Below are 15,364 nucleotides of genomic sequence, written 5' to 3'. Positions count from 1 at the left end.
CAAGCCTCTACACTGCTGCCACTGTGTGTCGGTGGTGGAGAGAGTGAATGTTTGTGAATGGGGTGACAATCAAGCGGGCTGCTTTGTCCTGGATGGTGTCAAGCTTCTTGAGTGTTGTTGGAGCTGCATCCATCCAGGCAAGTGGCGAGTATTCCATCACATTTCTGACTTGTTCCTTGTAGATGGTGGACAGGCTTTGGGGAGTCAGGAGGAGAGTTACTCGCTGCAGGATTCCTAGCCTCTGACCTGTTCTTGTAGACACGGTATTTATATGACTACTCCAGTTCCGTTTCTGGTCAATGGTAACCCCCAGGATGATAGTGGGGGATTCAACGATCGTAATGCCTTTGAATGTCAAGGGGAGATGGTTAGATTCTCTCTTGTTGGAGATGGTCATTGCCTAACTTGTGTGATGCTTATCAGCTCACGCCGGATATTGTCCTGGTCTTGCTGCATTTCTACATGTACTGCTTCAGTAGCTGAGGAGTTGCAAATGGTGCTGAACATTGTGCATTCATCAGCGAGCATCCTCACTTCTGATCTTATGATTGAAGGAAGGTCATTGATGAAGCAGCTGAAGATGGTTGGGCATAGGACACTACCCTGAGGAATTCCTGCAGTGATGTCCTGGAGCTGAGGTGATTGACCTCCAACAACCACAACCATCTTCCTTTGTGCTAGGTATGACTCCAACCAGCGGAGAGTTTTCCCCCTGATTCCCATTGACTGCAGTTTTGCTCGGGCTCCTTGATGCCAAACTCTGTTAAATGCTCCTTAATGTTAAGGGCAGTCACTGTCACTTCACCTCTTGAGTTCAGCTCTTTTGTTCATGTTTGAATCAAGGCTGTAATGAGGTCAGGAGCTGAGTGGCCCTGACGGAACCCAAACTGAGCGTCACTGAGCAGGTTATTGCTAAGCAAGTGCCGCTTGATGGTACTGTCAACGACACCTTCCATCACTTTACTGATGCCTGAGGGTAGACTGCTGGGGCGGTAATTGGCTGGGTTCAATTTCCCTTGTTTTTAGTGTAGAGGACATACTGGGCAATTTTCCACATTGCTGGGTAGATGCCAGTGTTGTAGCTGTACTGGAACAGCTTGGCTAGGGGTGCAGCAAATTCTGGAGCACAGGTCTTCAGTACTATTGCCAGAATATTGTCAGGGCCCATAGCCTTTGCAATATCCAGTGCCTTCAGTCGTTTCTTGATATCATGTGGAGTGAATCGAATTGACTGAAGACTGGCATCTGTGATGCTGGGGACTTCAGGAGGAGGCCGAGATGGATCATCCGCTCGGCACTTCTGGCTGAAGATTGTTGCAAATGCTTCAGCTTTATCTTTTGCACTGATGTGCTGGGCTCCCCCACCTTTGAGGATGGGGATATTTATGGAGCCACCTCCTGTCAGTTAGTTGTTTAATTGTCTACCGCAATTAATGTGGATGTGCAGGACTGCAGAGCTTAGATCTGATCCGTTGGTTATGGGGTCGCTTAGCTCTGTCTATCGCATGCTGGCTATGCTGTTTGGCATACAAGTAGTCCTAGGTTGTAGCTTCATCAGATTGACACCTGATTTTGAGGTATGCCTGGTGCTACTCCTGGCATGCCTTCCTGCACTCTTCTTTGAACCAGAGTTGGTTTCCCCAGCTTGACTGTAATGGTAGAGCGCGGGATATGCTGTGCCATGAGGTTACAGATTGTGGTTGAGTCCAATTCTGCTGCTGCTGATGGCCCGCAGCTCCACATGGATGCCCAGTTTTGCATTGCTAGATCTGTTCGAAATCTATCCCATTTAGTACGGTGCTAGTGCCATACAACACGATTGAGGGTATCCTTAATGTGAAGACAAGATTTTTTCTCCACAAGGACTGCGGTGGTCACTCCTACCAATACTGTCATGGACAGATGCATCTGCGGCAGGCAGATTAGTGAGGACGAAGTCAAGTATATTTTTCCCATTGGTGGTTCCCTCACCACCTGCTGCAGACCCAGTCCAGCAGCTATGTCCTTAAGGGCTCGGTCGGTAGTGGTGCTACTGAGCCACTCTTGGTGATGGACAGTGAAGTCCCCCACCAGAGTACATTCTGTGACCTTGCAACTCTCTCCCGACTGTATACCACTGTGCCGCCACCTCTGCTGGGTCTGTCCTGCCGGTGGGACAGGACATACCCAGGGATGATGATGGTGCTGTCTGGAACATTGTCTGTGAGGTATGATTTGGTGAATATGACTATGTCAGGCTGTTGCCCAGATGTTAGTAAGGAGGACTTTGCTGTATCGCCAGGGCTGGGTTTGCCAGTGCCGGTGCCTCGGTCAATGCTGGGTGGTCCATCTGGTTTCAGTCCTTATTGACTTTGTAGTGGCTAGATACAACTGAGAGGCTTGCTAGGCCATTTCAGAGGGCATTTGAGAGTCAATCACATTGCTGAGAGCCTAGAGTCAATCACATTGCTGAGAGCCTGGAGTCACATGTAGGCCAGAGCAGGTCAGGACAGCAGATTCCCTTCCCTAAAGGACATTAGTGAATCAGATGGGTTTTTACAACAATCAACAATGGTTTCATGGTCATCATTTGATTAGCTTTTAATTCTAGATTTATTAATTGAATTCAAATTCCATCTTCTGCCCTGTTGGGATTCAAACCCATGTCCCAGAGCGGTCTCTGGGTTACTAGTCCTGTGATAATACCACTATGCCATTCCCTCTCCAGCAGAAGACTCCTCTTGAGGAACCTGCATTTTTATCAACAGGAATGGGTTTCACTTTCAAAGTGTGCAAATAGTCTGCAGTGCTCAAAAAGGGAACCTGCATGTAAACTCCATCGGGGAAGCTGTCACACCTTTGTCCTTCGCCACCCTGCCATCTACAAATTATTCAACAGGGAGGGACAAGGAGGCAGATATGTATCTGGTGGAAAAGTCTTTATACTTCCTGAAACTGTGGCTGATGACTCTGTTCTCTTTCACCAATAGGGGTAGGCGGTGGTGTAGTGGTATTATCACTGGACTAGTAACCCAGAGACCCAGGGTATTTCTCTGGGGACATGGGTTCGAATCCCACCACAGCAGAAGGTGGAATTTGAATTTAATTAATAAATCTGGAATTAAAAACTCGTCTAATGATGGCCATGAAACCATTGTCGATTGTTGTAAAAACCTATCTGGTTCACTAATGTCCTTTAGGGAAGGAAATCTGATGCCCTTACCTGGTCTGGCCGACATGTGACTCCAGACCCACAGCAATGTGGTTAACTCTTACATGCCCTCTGAAATGGCCTAGCAAGCCACTCAGTTGTACCTAACCGCTCCAAAGTCTATAAAAAGGAATAAAACCGGACGGACCACCCGGCATCGACCTCAGCACCGGAAACGACAATGGCAAACCCAGCCCTGTCAACCCTGCAAAGTCCTCCTTACTGACATCTGGGGGTTTGTGCTAAAGTTGGGAGAGCTGTCCCACAGACAAGTCAAGCAACAGCCTGACATAGTCATACTCATGGAATCATACCTGACAGACAATGTCCCAGTCACTGCATTCACTATCCCTGGGTATGTCCTGTTCCACGGGCAGGACAGACCCAGCAGAGGTGGTGGCACAGTGGTATACAGTAGGGAGGGAGTTGCCCTGGGAGTCCTCAACATCAACTCCAGACCCCATGAAGTCTCATGGCATTAGGTCAAACATGGGCAAGGTAACCTCCTACTGATTACCACCTACCGCCCTCCCTCAGCTGATGACTCGGTACTCCTCCATGTTGAACACCACTTGGAGGAAGCACTGAGGGTGGCAAGGGCACAAAATGTATTCTGGGTGGGGGACTTCAATGTCCATCACCAAGAGTGGCTCGGTAGCACCACTACTGACTGAGCTGGCCAAGTACTAAAGGACATAGCTGCTAGACTGGGTCTGCGGCAGGTGGTGGGGAAACCAATACAAGGGAAAAACATACTTGACCTCGTCCTCACCAATCTGCCTGCCGCAGATGCTTCTGTCCATGACTGTATTGGTAGGATTAACCACCGCACAGTCCTTGTGGAGACGAAGTCCCGCCTTCGCATTGAGGATACCGTCCATCGTGTTGTGTGGCACTATCACCATGCTCAATGGGATAGATTTCGAACAGATCTAGCAATGCAAAACTGGGCATCCATGAGGCACTGTGGGCCATCAGCAGCAGCAGAATTGTACTCAACCGCAATCTGTAACCTCATGGCCCGGCATATCCCCCACTCTACCATTACCATCAAGCCAGGAGACCAGCCCTGGTTCAATGAAGAGTTCAGGAGGGCATGCCAGGAGCAGCACCAGGCATACCTCAAAATGAGGTGTCAACCTGCTGAAGCTACAACACAGGACTATCTGCGTGCCAAACTGCGTAAGCAGCATGCGATAGACAGAGCTAAGCAATCCCATAACTAACGGATCAGATCTCAGCTCTGCAGTCCTGCCGCATCCGGCTGTGAATGGTGGTGGACAATTAAACAACTAACTGGAGAAGGTGGCTCCACAAATATCTCCATCCTCACTGATGGGGGAGCCCAGCCATGTGCCGGGCCATGAGGTTACAGATTGCGGTTGATTACAATTCTGCTGCTGCTGATGGCCCACAGCGCCTCATGGATGCCCAGTTTTGCATTGCTAGATCTGTTCGAAATCTTCAGTGCGAAAGATAAGGCTGAAGCATTTGCAACAATCTTCAGCCAGAAGTGCCGGGTTCATGATCCATCGTGGCCTCCTCCTGAAGTCCCCTGCATCACAGATGCCAGACTTCTGCCAATTCGATTCACTCCACATGATATCAAGAAACGACTGAAGACACTGGATACTGCAAAGGCTATGGGCCCTGACAATATTCCGACAGTAGTACTGAAGACCTGTGCTCCAAAACTTGCCACGCACCTAGCCAAGCTGTTCCAGTACAGCTACAACACTGGCATCTACCTGGCAATGTGGAAAATTGCCCAAGTCTGTCCTGTACGCAAAAAGCAGGACAAGTCCGACCCTGCCAATTACCGCCCCATCAGCCTACTCTCAATCATCAGTAAAGTGATGGAACGTGTCATCAACAGTGCCGTCAGGCGGCACTTAGCAATAACCTGCTCAGTGATGCTCGGTTTGGGTTCCGCCAGGGCCACTCAGCTCCTGACCTCATTACAGCCTTGGTTCAAACATGGACAGAAGAGCTGAACTCGAGGTGGGGTGAGAGTGACTGCCCTTGACATCAAGGCAGCATTTGACTGTGTATGGCATCAAGGAGCCCTAGCAAAACTGAGGTCATGGGAATCGGGGAAAACTTTCCGCAGGCTGGAGTCATACCTAGCGCAAAGGAAGATGGTTGTGGTTGTTGGAGGTCAATCATCTGAGCTCCAGGACATCACTGCAGGAGTTCCTCAGGGTAGTGTCCTAGGCCCAACCATCTTCAGCTGCTTCATCAATGACCTTCCTTTAATCATAAGGTCAGAAGTGGGGATGTTTGCTGATGATTGCACAATGTTCAGCACCATTTGTGACTCCTCAGATACTGAAGCAGTCTGTGTAGAAATGCAGCAAGACCTGGACAATATCCAGGCTTGGGCTGATAAGTGGCAAGTAACATTCGCGAAGTGGCAAGTAACATTCGCATCACACAAGTGCCAGGCAATGACCATCTCCAACAAGAGAGAATCTAACCATCTCCCCTTGACATTCAATGGCATTACCATCGCTGAATCCCCCACTATCAACATCCTAGGGGCTACCATTGACCAGAAACTGAACTGGAGTAGTCATATAAATACCGTGGCTATAAGAGCAGGTCAGAGGCCTGGAATCCTGAGGCGAGTAACTCAACTCCTGACTCCCCAAAACCTGTCCACCATCTACAAGGCACAAGTCAGGAGTGTGATGGAATACTCTCCACTTGCCTGGATGGGTGCAGCTCCAACAACACTGAAGAAGCTCAACACCATCCAGGACAAAGCAGTCCACTTGATTGGCACCCCATCTACAAACATTCACTCCCTCCACCACCGATGCGCAGTGGCAGCAGTGTGTACCATCTACAAGATGCACTGCACCAATGCACCAAGGCTCCTTGCACAGCACCTTCCAAACCTGCAACCTCTACCAACTAGAAGGACAAGGGCAGCTAATACATGGGAACGCCACCACCTGCAAGTTCCCCTCCAAGTCACACACCATTCTGACTTGGAACTATATCGCCGTTCCTTTACTGTCGCTGGGTCAAAATCCTGGAACTCTCTTCCTAACAACAGCACTGTGGGTATACCTACCCCAAATGGACAGCAGCGGTTCAAGAAGGCAGCTCACCACCACCTTCTCAAGGGCAATTAGGGATGGTCAATAAATGCTGGGCTGGCCAGTGACGCCCACATCCCATGAATGAATTTTTAAAAAAAGTATGCACATGTGGCAACCTGGCAGGTGGTGGACAGGGCCATACTCCTGATTGAATGTATGCTTCAGGTGCCTGAACAGGTCAGAGAGACGTTCCAACAAAACACCTCTATAAAGTGACAGCAATTGTAGTAGTATGCTGTCCATTGTGCAATTTCACCCTGCGGAAAGGGCTCAGCCTGGGCTTGGCAGATGACGTGCCCTTGGATCCAGAGGATGTCGAACTGCATGTTCCCAGCCCAAAAGTTGCAGTTCCTCTGAGGAATCCGCACACTCACCCACATAGCAGGGTAGCACTGGGCATCAACCAGTGATGGCCCCAACCTTTGTACCCCCGCACACGTCAAACCTGCTGAATGAAGTGGCATGAGAAAGTCTGAAGCAATTGTCTTGTGTACTTAATCCTGTGGGGCTGCAAACTCAACGATTGACAGGCAAGGTAACAAACAATAAAACTTTCATTCAGTAAAAAGTGCAATTGAACTTAGTCAGCAAACAACATAGAATCGTAGAAACTGACAGCACAGAAGGAGGCCATTTGGCACTTCGTTCCTGTGCTGTCATACTTACTTCCCCATCCCTGCTTTTTGTTCATAACCTTGTAAATTCCTCATCCTCAAGTACCTATTCAACTTGCTTTTAAAATTATTTCTGGAATTCGCTTCCAGCACTTTTTCCGTATTCCAGATCCCAACAACTCTGGAAAAAATTTCTCCTCCTCTCCCCTCAAGATCTTATTCCAATTATTTTGAATCTATGACCCCTAGTTATTGACCCAGTCACTAGAGAGAAATATTTTTCTCTATCTGCTCTATCAAAACCTCTCATCATATTGAAAACCTCTATTAGGCCACCTCCTAACCTCTCTGTTCCAAGGAGAATCGTCCTAGCCCCAGGACATTGCTGCAGAAGTTCCTCCGGGTACTGTCCTAGGCCCAACCATCTTCAGCTGCTTCACCAAAATTCTTCCCTCCATCATGAGGTCGGAAGTGGGGATGTTTGCTGATTGTGCAATGTTCAGTACCATTTGCAACTCCTCAGATACTGAGGTAGCTGGGTCCATATGCAGCAAGACCTGGACAACATTCAGGCTTGGGCTGATAAGTGGCAAGTTTCATTCACGCCACAAAAGTGCCAGGCAATGACGATCTCCAACAAGAGAGAATCTAACCATCTCCCTTTGACATTCAACGGCATTACCATCCCTGAATCCCCAACAAACATTTTCCTAGGGGTTACCATTGACCAGAAACTGAACTGGACCAGCCATGTAAATACTGTGGCTACAAGACCAGGTCAGAGGCTGGGGATTCTGTGGTGAATAACTCACCTCCTTACTCCCCAAAGCCTTTCCACCATCTACAAGGCACAAGTGTGTGATGGAATACTTTCCACCTGCCTGGATGAATGTGGCATTCAGGAAGCTTGACTCCATCCAGGATCAAGCAACTCGCTTGATTGGCACCCCATCCATCACCTTAAACATTCACTCCCTCCGCCACCGCACAGTGGCAGTAGTGTGTACCACATAAAAGATGCACTGCAACAGCTCACCAAGGCTCTTTCGCCAGCATCTTCCACACCCACGACCTCTTCCACCTGAAAGGACAAGGGCAGCAGATGCATGGGAACACCACAATCTGCAAGTTCCCCTCCATCCTGACTGTACCCAACTGTCCCTGGATCAAAGTCCTGGAACTCACTCCATAACAGCACTGTTGGTCTATCTCCAATAAATGGACTGCAGCGGTTCAAGAAGGCAGCTCACCACCACCTTCTCCAGGGCAATTAGGGATGGGCAACAAATGCTGGCCTGGCCCGGCCCACATCCCATGAAACAGATTTTTTTTAAACTCCTAAATTTTCCAGCCTCTCCTCATAATTAAAGTTCCTCTTCCCTGGAAATGTACTGGTAAACCACCTCTGTACCCTTTCTAAGGCCTTTACATGTTTTCTGAAGTGTAGAATTGTTCACAATACTCCACCTGAGGCCTAATCAGTGATTTGTAAAATTCAATAATGAAAATTTTGCCCAATAAAATAGCTTTCATCCAAAAAACGACATCAGAAAAACTTTTGTTCAAGTGGCATGTGAAGGATTTTGGGTAGTTCATTGGCAGCACTGCTTCTGAGGTACTTGATTTGGCATTATGCTCACTTCAGCATATTCAAATTACTTTATAGGAAATCTTGGCATAAGTTTACAGCACTAAAATTGAGGCAATAAACTGCGTAATTTATGGCAGACATCGTCAGTCACACTGTTCTAGGAAACCCTGGGTCAATTAATACATTTTCATCTGCAATCAGTACATGGTTATATTATCTGTAATACTTTTGATTTTGAACAGGATGTCTGTGAATGAGTCCTGCTATCCTGATAAAGTGACATCATTGGTCAAATACCACATACCAAATGCTGAGTTTTCACAATTGCGTGATCTGGATCTGGCATATACATTACCTCTTCAGGATGTTTACAAATTTGCAGGTATTCAAATTCCTAATTCTAGTATCTTTGACAAGTAATTTTATTAGTAGTAGCACAGAGAGCATCCAGATGTTGCTGCTTTGAAGAAATTGAAATCTTCCAACAATAGTGCCTGCCTTTGATTTTGTACAGGTGTTGTGTTTACTGCAGAACTGCTCATTGTTAATATTCTCCCTTTTCAGGTCTCTTTGAAGATTTGGACAGCCGTACTAATCTCGGAATTGACAGCTATGGGGTTTCCATGACGTCTTTGGAAGAGGTTTTCCTGAAATTGGAGGCAGAATCAGAAATAGATCAAGCAGGCCAGTACAGCTTGCAGTAGATTAAAAGAGTGCTGTGTGACTAGTTTGATCTGTAGCAGTCTTCTTTTCAGCACTCTGTGTCTACGTGCAAACATTTCTTTCATTCGTTCTACATCAGCTAAAGTTAAGCAACCAGTAAATGCAGGAGTCTATTTTTACCAGTGTCTTGATCCTTATTGTTTGCTTTTTTCCCATATTCTTTCAGATTATAGTGTTTTTACCAGGGAACTGATACCAGATGTAATAGCAAATGAAGAAGACGTTTCCATTGATTGCATTGATCACCAATTCCTGACTTTTCCAGAGACTAACTCAGCAATGCTGACTGGCACTGCTCTTTGGCAACAGCAGTTCCGCACCATAGTCTGGTTGCGTTTGATGAATTTCAGTCGAGAACGTAGTACTCTCCTTTATATGTAAGTATAATGGGATAATTACGGCACAGAAAAAATGTTGGTCATTGTTATCATCATCTAATGTCTCCTTTTAGCCATGCACATGGAGTATTTATATTTTCATCAATTCATAAGAGCTATTGTGGTCCATGTATGTTACTGAATGTTAGCTTTGAAAAGGTTTCAAAGAAGATCAACTAGCATGATGCAAGTTGCTAAATTGACATGCAATAAAGAAATGTTAATGGAGTTAAATATTTTATTATTGGTTGAGAGAAAACGCAGAAAAATATAATCTGAGCTTTTAAATGGTGAAGGGCATTTGGATCAAATTTGCAAAGTTCTATGTATTGAAACAGGAACAAAGAACTGAGATACATAGCCCATAATCAAAGAAGGTTTTCAACTGGACATAATTAAATCAATAACTAGACATTGAGTTAAATTGTCCGATAGACTTCCATTTAGCTCAGAAACATTCAATAAAGAAATGGGCAACTTTTCTAATTTATTAGTGGATAGAGACATGGTAAAAATCAATCAGATGGCAGTCATGGTCTGAAGTTGTTGAATTCAATGTTGAGTCGAGAGGGCTGTAAGAGTGCCTTATTGGAAGATGAGGGGCTGTTCCCCGAGCTTGTGTTGAGCTTCACTGGAACACCCCAGCAGGTCGAGGACAGAAATGTGGGCATCCGCAAACCTTCACTCAGTCCGCAAGGAAGATCCCGAGCTTCCGGTTGCTTGCCATTTTAATTACCACTCTGCTCTCATGCCCGCATTTCTGTCTGCATTGAGTTCAGGCCATGACTGCCATTTTGATTGATCCTTACCAATCCTAAACTTGTTTTTCATGTTTTTGCTTTCGGAAAGAGCAGTGGGACAATCAACAGTGAGAGCAGGGAAACAGAGCAGCCGGGGTGAGTATACAGGTAAGCTTTTAATTTAATTTAATTTAAATCAAACGTAGCATCAAACATCACAGGCAAGCAGGTAGGTGATTGTTTTGGGAAGAAACTACCTGCATGGTGAGTATCTGGTAAGTGATTAAGGTCCATTCTAATTCTAACAATAGTAAGCTTAATAAAATATAGTTTAAAAAAAGAAAAGAAAATAAATAATTGAATGAAATAATTAAGTAGTTAATTAAAACACATTAAGGATAGCAGGACAGGTGATGTGTCACGGATGCAGCATGTGGGAACTCCTGGATGCCAGTGTGATCCAGGGCAAACACATCTGCAGTGAGTGTTTGTGTCTCGAAGAGCTTCGGCTCAGAGTCGTTGAACTGGAGGCCGAGCTGCAGACACTGCGACACGCAGGGAGGGGGAAAGTTACCTGGACGTTTTGTACCAGGAGGCGGTCGCACTCCGTAGGATAGGGTAAAGGCTTGCTCCGTTGGGGAAGAAGAACCTGACCCGAACCCGACCGATCAACAGCGGACCAGAGCCCGACCTGGCCTGAGTCACTCCAGTTTTGCCCCGAGCCCGACCCCGACCTGACCATCCCTTTACTTACCTTCTGACTGGGAAGCTCCACGAAGCTGCAGCGCATGCGTGATGATGTCATAGTGACGTCACTCGCTAACTGCACAGTCTCAGTTTTGTCCCGGACTCCCAGCTCAAGTAAGTTTTTTTTTTTTTTTTTTTTTTTAATTTTGATACTTAATGGCAGAGCACTTACTGCGTGTGTCGGGCTCGACCCGACCCGAACCCAATGCGTGCCGTCTGGTCCTGTCCTGTTCGGGTCGGGTAGCAGGCCTTTAGGATAGGGTTTTCTGATTTGGTCAGGGACAGGAGACTGTGGCTTCAGCTGAGGCATGTAAGGGGACCCAGAGGGCAGGAGTACAGGAATCTCAGCCTTTGTGATTGTCCAACAGGTTTGAGGTTCTTTCAGCTTGTTTGGATGAGACTGGGGGCTGCCGGGTGGATGAGCAATCTGACCATGGTATAGGAAGCTATTCAAGTGGAGGGAGAAAAAATGAATGTAGTGGTAGTAGGGGACAGTAGTGTTAAGGGGATTGATCCTGTTCTCGGCAGCAAAGAATGAGAGTCCAGACAGCTGTGTTGCCTGCCCAGTGCCAGGGTTTGGGAAATCTGCTCAGGGCTGAAGAGGAACTTACAGTGGGAGGGGGAGGATCCAATCGTCGTGGTCCATGTTGGTACCAACGACATAGGTAAGACAAGGAAAGAAGTTCTGCATAGTCAGTATGAGGAACTAGGTGCCAAATTAAGAAGCAGAATCTCAAAGGTAATAATCTCTGGATTATTACCTGAGCCAAGTGCAAATTGGCATAGGGCAAAGAAGATTAGAGAAATTAATGCGTGATTCAAAGACTGGTGTGGTAGAAGTAGGTTCCAGTTCGTGGAGCGCTGGCACCAGTACTGGGGAAAGTGATGGCTGTACCATTGGGTACACCTGAACTGTGCTGAGCCCGGTGTTCTAGTGAAGGGAAGTAGAGAGGGTTTTGAACTGAATAGTGGGGGCAAGGGATCACATTTGGGAAGATATGGTAAATCAAGGAATAGAAACAAGGCAAGAGAGAAAGGTATTAATATGGGAAATGATAGACTGTGACAGGAAGGGACAGAGCGTAGAAATCTAACAGTAAATCAACAGATGAGGCTGGAGGTTACAAAAATGTAAAAAAAAAGACAAAACTAAAGGCTCTGCATCTGATTGTACGTAACAATTGAAACAAAACAGATGAACTGAGAGCGCAAATAGAAATAATCAAGTACGATCTGATGGCCATTACAGAGACGTTGCTGCAGGACGACATAGATTGAGACCTGAATATTGAAGGGTACATGGCATTTTGGAAGGACAGGAAGCTAGGAAAAGGTGGAAGGGTAGCTCTGTTAATTAATGATTGTATTAGCGCAATAGAGCGGGATGACCTAAATTCAGCAGACCAGGATATAGAAGCAGTTTGAGTCGAAATGAGAAATGACAAAGGCAAGAGGTCACTTGTGGGAATGGTGTACAGGCCACCTAACATTAATCACACTGTAGGACGGGGTATAAAGGAGGAAATAATGGCAGCTTGTCAGAAAGGTACAGCGATAATTATGGGGGATTTTAACCTACATCTCGATTAGAAAAATTAGATGGGCAGAGGTAGCCTAGATGAGGAGTACATAGAATGTTTTCGGGATAATTTCTTGGAACAATACGTTCTGGAGCCAACCAGAGAGCAGGCTATACTAGACCTGGTATTGTGCAACGAGTGAGGATTAATTAATGACCTCATAGTTAAAGTGCCCCTAGGTAGCAGCGATCATAATATGATTGAATTTTACATTCAGTTTGTGGGAGAGAAGAGTGGGTCCAAGAAAAGTATTTTAAACTTAAATAAGGGCAATTATGAGGGCATGAAAGCAGAGGTAGCTAAAGTGAACTGGCAAATCCGGTTAAGGGATAGGTCAATAGAGATACAGTGGCAGACATTTAAGGGGATATTTCAGAATACACAGAATAGATACATTTCAATGAGAAAAAATTTCCAAGGGTGGGACCCGCCATCCATGGTTAACTAAAACAGTTAAAGATAGTATCAAACTTAAAGAAAAACCTTATCATTACGCAAAGATGGGAGGCAGGTCAGAGGATTGGACAGAATATAAAAAACAGCAAAGAATGACTAAAAGATTGATAAGGAAGGTAAAATTAGGGCACGAGAGAAAGCTAGCTAGTATTATAAAGACAGATGGTAAGAGTTTCCATAGATATTTGAAAAAGAAAAGAGTTAACAAAGTGATCATTGGTCCTATAGGAAGTGAGTCTGGGGAATTAATAATGGATAATAAGGAGATGGCAGATGAATTGAACAGATATTTTGCATCGGTCTTCACTACTGAGGATACAAGTAACATCCCAGAATTAGCTGTAAGTCAGGAGATGGGAGGGAGGAATTCAAGAAAATTATAATCACCAGGGAAGTGGTACTGAACAAATTGTTAGAGCTACGGGCTGACTAGTCCCCGGGTCCTGATGGACTTCATCCTAGGGTGTTAAAAGAAGTGTGATAGTTGATGCGATAGTTTTAATTTTCCAAGATTCCCTAGATTCGGAGAAGATTGGAAAATAGCAATTGTAACTCCTTTATTCAAAAAGGGAGGGAGACAAAGCAGGAAAGTACAGGACAGTTAGCTTAACATCTGTCTTCAGGAAAATGTTAGAAGCTATTATTAAAGACATTATAGCAGGGCATTTCGAAAAATTTAAGATAATCATGCTGAGTCAACATGGTTTTATGAAAGTGAAATAGTGTTTAACCAAATTATTGGAGTTCTTTGATGGAGTTACACGTGCTGTGGATAAAGGGGAACCGGTGGATGTATTGTACTTAGATTTCCAGAAGGCATTTGATAAGGTGCCACATCAAAGGTTATTGCAGAAAATAAAAGCTCATGGTGTAGGGGGTAACATATTGGCATGGATAGAAGATTGGCTAGCTAACAGGAAGCAGAGAGTAGGCATAAATGGGTCATTTTCTGGTTGGCAAGATGTAATGAGTGGGAAATGAGATGTAAACAGGGATCTGTGCTGGGGCCTCAACTTTTTACAATTTATATAAATGACTTGGATGAAGGGACCAAAGGTATGGTTGCTATATTTGCTGATGACACAAAGATAGGTAGGAAAGTAACTTGTGATGAGGACATAAGGGGGCTACAAAGGGATATAGATAAGTGAGTGGGCAAAGACCTGGCAAATGGAGTATAATGTGGGAAAGTGGGAAATTGTCCACTTTTGCAGTAAGAAAAAAGAAGCATATTATCTAAATGTTGAGAGATTGCAGAGCTCTTAGATGCAGAGGGATCTGGTTGTCCTCGTGCATGAATTACAAAAGGTTAGTATGCAGGTACAGCACATAATTAGGAAAGCTAATAGAATGTTATCGTTTATCGCGAGGGGAATTGAATGCTGAAGTAAGGAGGTTATGCATCAGCTATACAGGGCATTGGTCAGACTATATCGGGAGTATTGTGTACAGTATTGGTCTCTTTATTTAAGGAAGGATGTCAATGCTTTGGAGGCAGTACAGAGAAGGTTCACTAGACTAAATCCTGGAATGGGCGGGCCCTCTTACGAGGAAAGATTGGACGGGCTAGGCTTGTATCCACTGGAATTTAGAAGAGGAAGAGGCGACTTGATTGAAATGTATAGGATCCTGCGGGGTCTTGACAGGGTGGATGTGGAAAGGATGTTTCCCCTTGTAGAAGAGTCTAGAACTAGAGGTCACTGTTTAAAAATAAGGGGTCACCCATTTAAGACAGAGATGAGGAGAAATTTTTTCTCTGTGGGTTGTGAGTCTTTGGAATTCTCTTCATCAAAAGGTGGTGAAAGCAGAGTCTTTGAATATTTTTAAGGCAGAGGTAGATAGATTCTTGATAAGCAAGTGGCTGGAAGGTTTTTGGAGGTAGGTGGAAATGTGGAGTAATCAGTTCAACCATGAACTTATTGAATGGCCGAGCAGGCTCGAAGGGCCGAGTGGCCTACTCCTGTTCCTAATTTGTATGTTCATTCTACCGTTAACACTCTGTGAACAAATGCTCTGTCTTTTTACTACAGCTCTACTCCCTTTGCCTTTTGTTCCATTAAATCTTTATCATTTAATCTCTCCTGCCTTCTGCCCTATCTCAGATCTTCCCTTTTGTTCTTCTCCCCCCCTCCCCCCCCCCCCCCCCCCCCCCCCCACCCACCACCGCCTTTCACTTGCTCAAAGCCTAATACATTTCTAACCATTGCCAGTTCTGATGAAAGATCACAGACCTGAAACG

At 45.5% G+C, this 15,364-nt stretch overlaps 1 protein-coding gene across 3 annotated transcripts in view; it reads left to right on the top strand.

The window, feature by feature from the left end:
- abca5 (ATP-binding cassette, sub-family A (ABC1), member 5) overlaps window positions 1-15,364 on the top strand; it is a 112,419-nt gene that overhangs the window by 46,524 nt on the left and 50,531 nt on the right. For all 3 annotated transcript variants that reach the window (XM_068058177.1, XM_068058179.1, XM_068058178.1), the window contains 3 exons: window positions 8,745-8,884; window positions 9,067-9,186; window positions 9,392-9,602. In XM_068058177.1, coding sequence (XP_067914278.1) covers window positions 8,745-8,884; window positions 9,067-9,186; window positions 9,392-9,602 — 471 coding nt within the window. The remainder of the gene's footprint in view (window positions 1-8,744; window positions 8,885-9,066; window positions 9,187-9,391; window positions 9,603-15,364) is intronic.

The sequence above is a fragment of the Heterodontus francisci genome, chromosome 26 (genome assembly GCF_036365525.1).
Source record: "Heterodontus francisci isolate sHetFra1 chromosome 26, sHetFra1.hap1, whole genome shotgun sequence".
Classification (NCBI taxonomy): domain Eukaryota; kingdom Metazoa; phylum Chordata; class Chondrichthyes; order Heterodontiformes; family Heterodontidae; genus Heterodontus; species Heterodontus francisci.
This window is presented reverse-complemented; position numbering and strand designations above follow the sequence as displayed.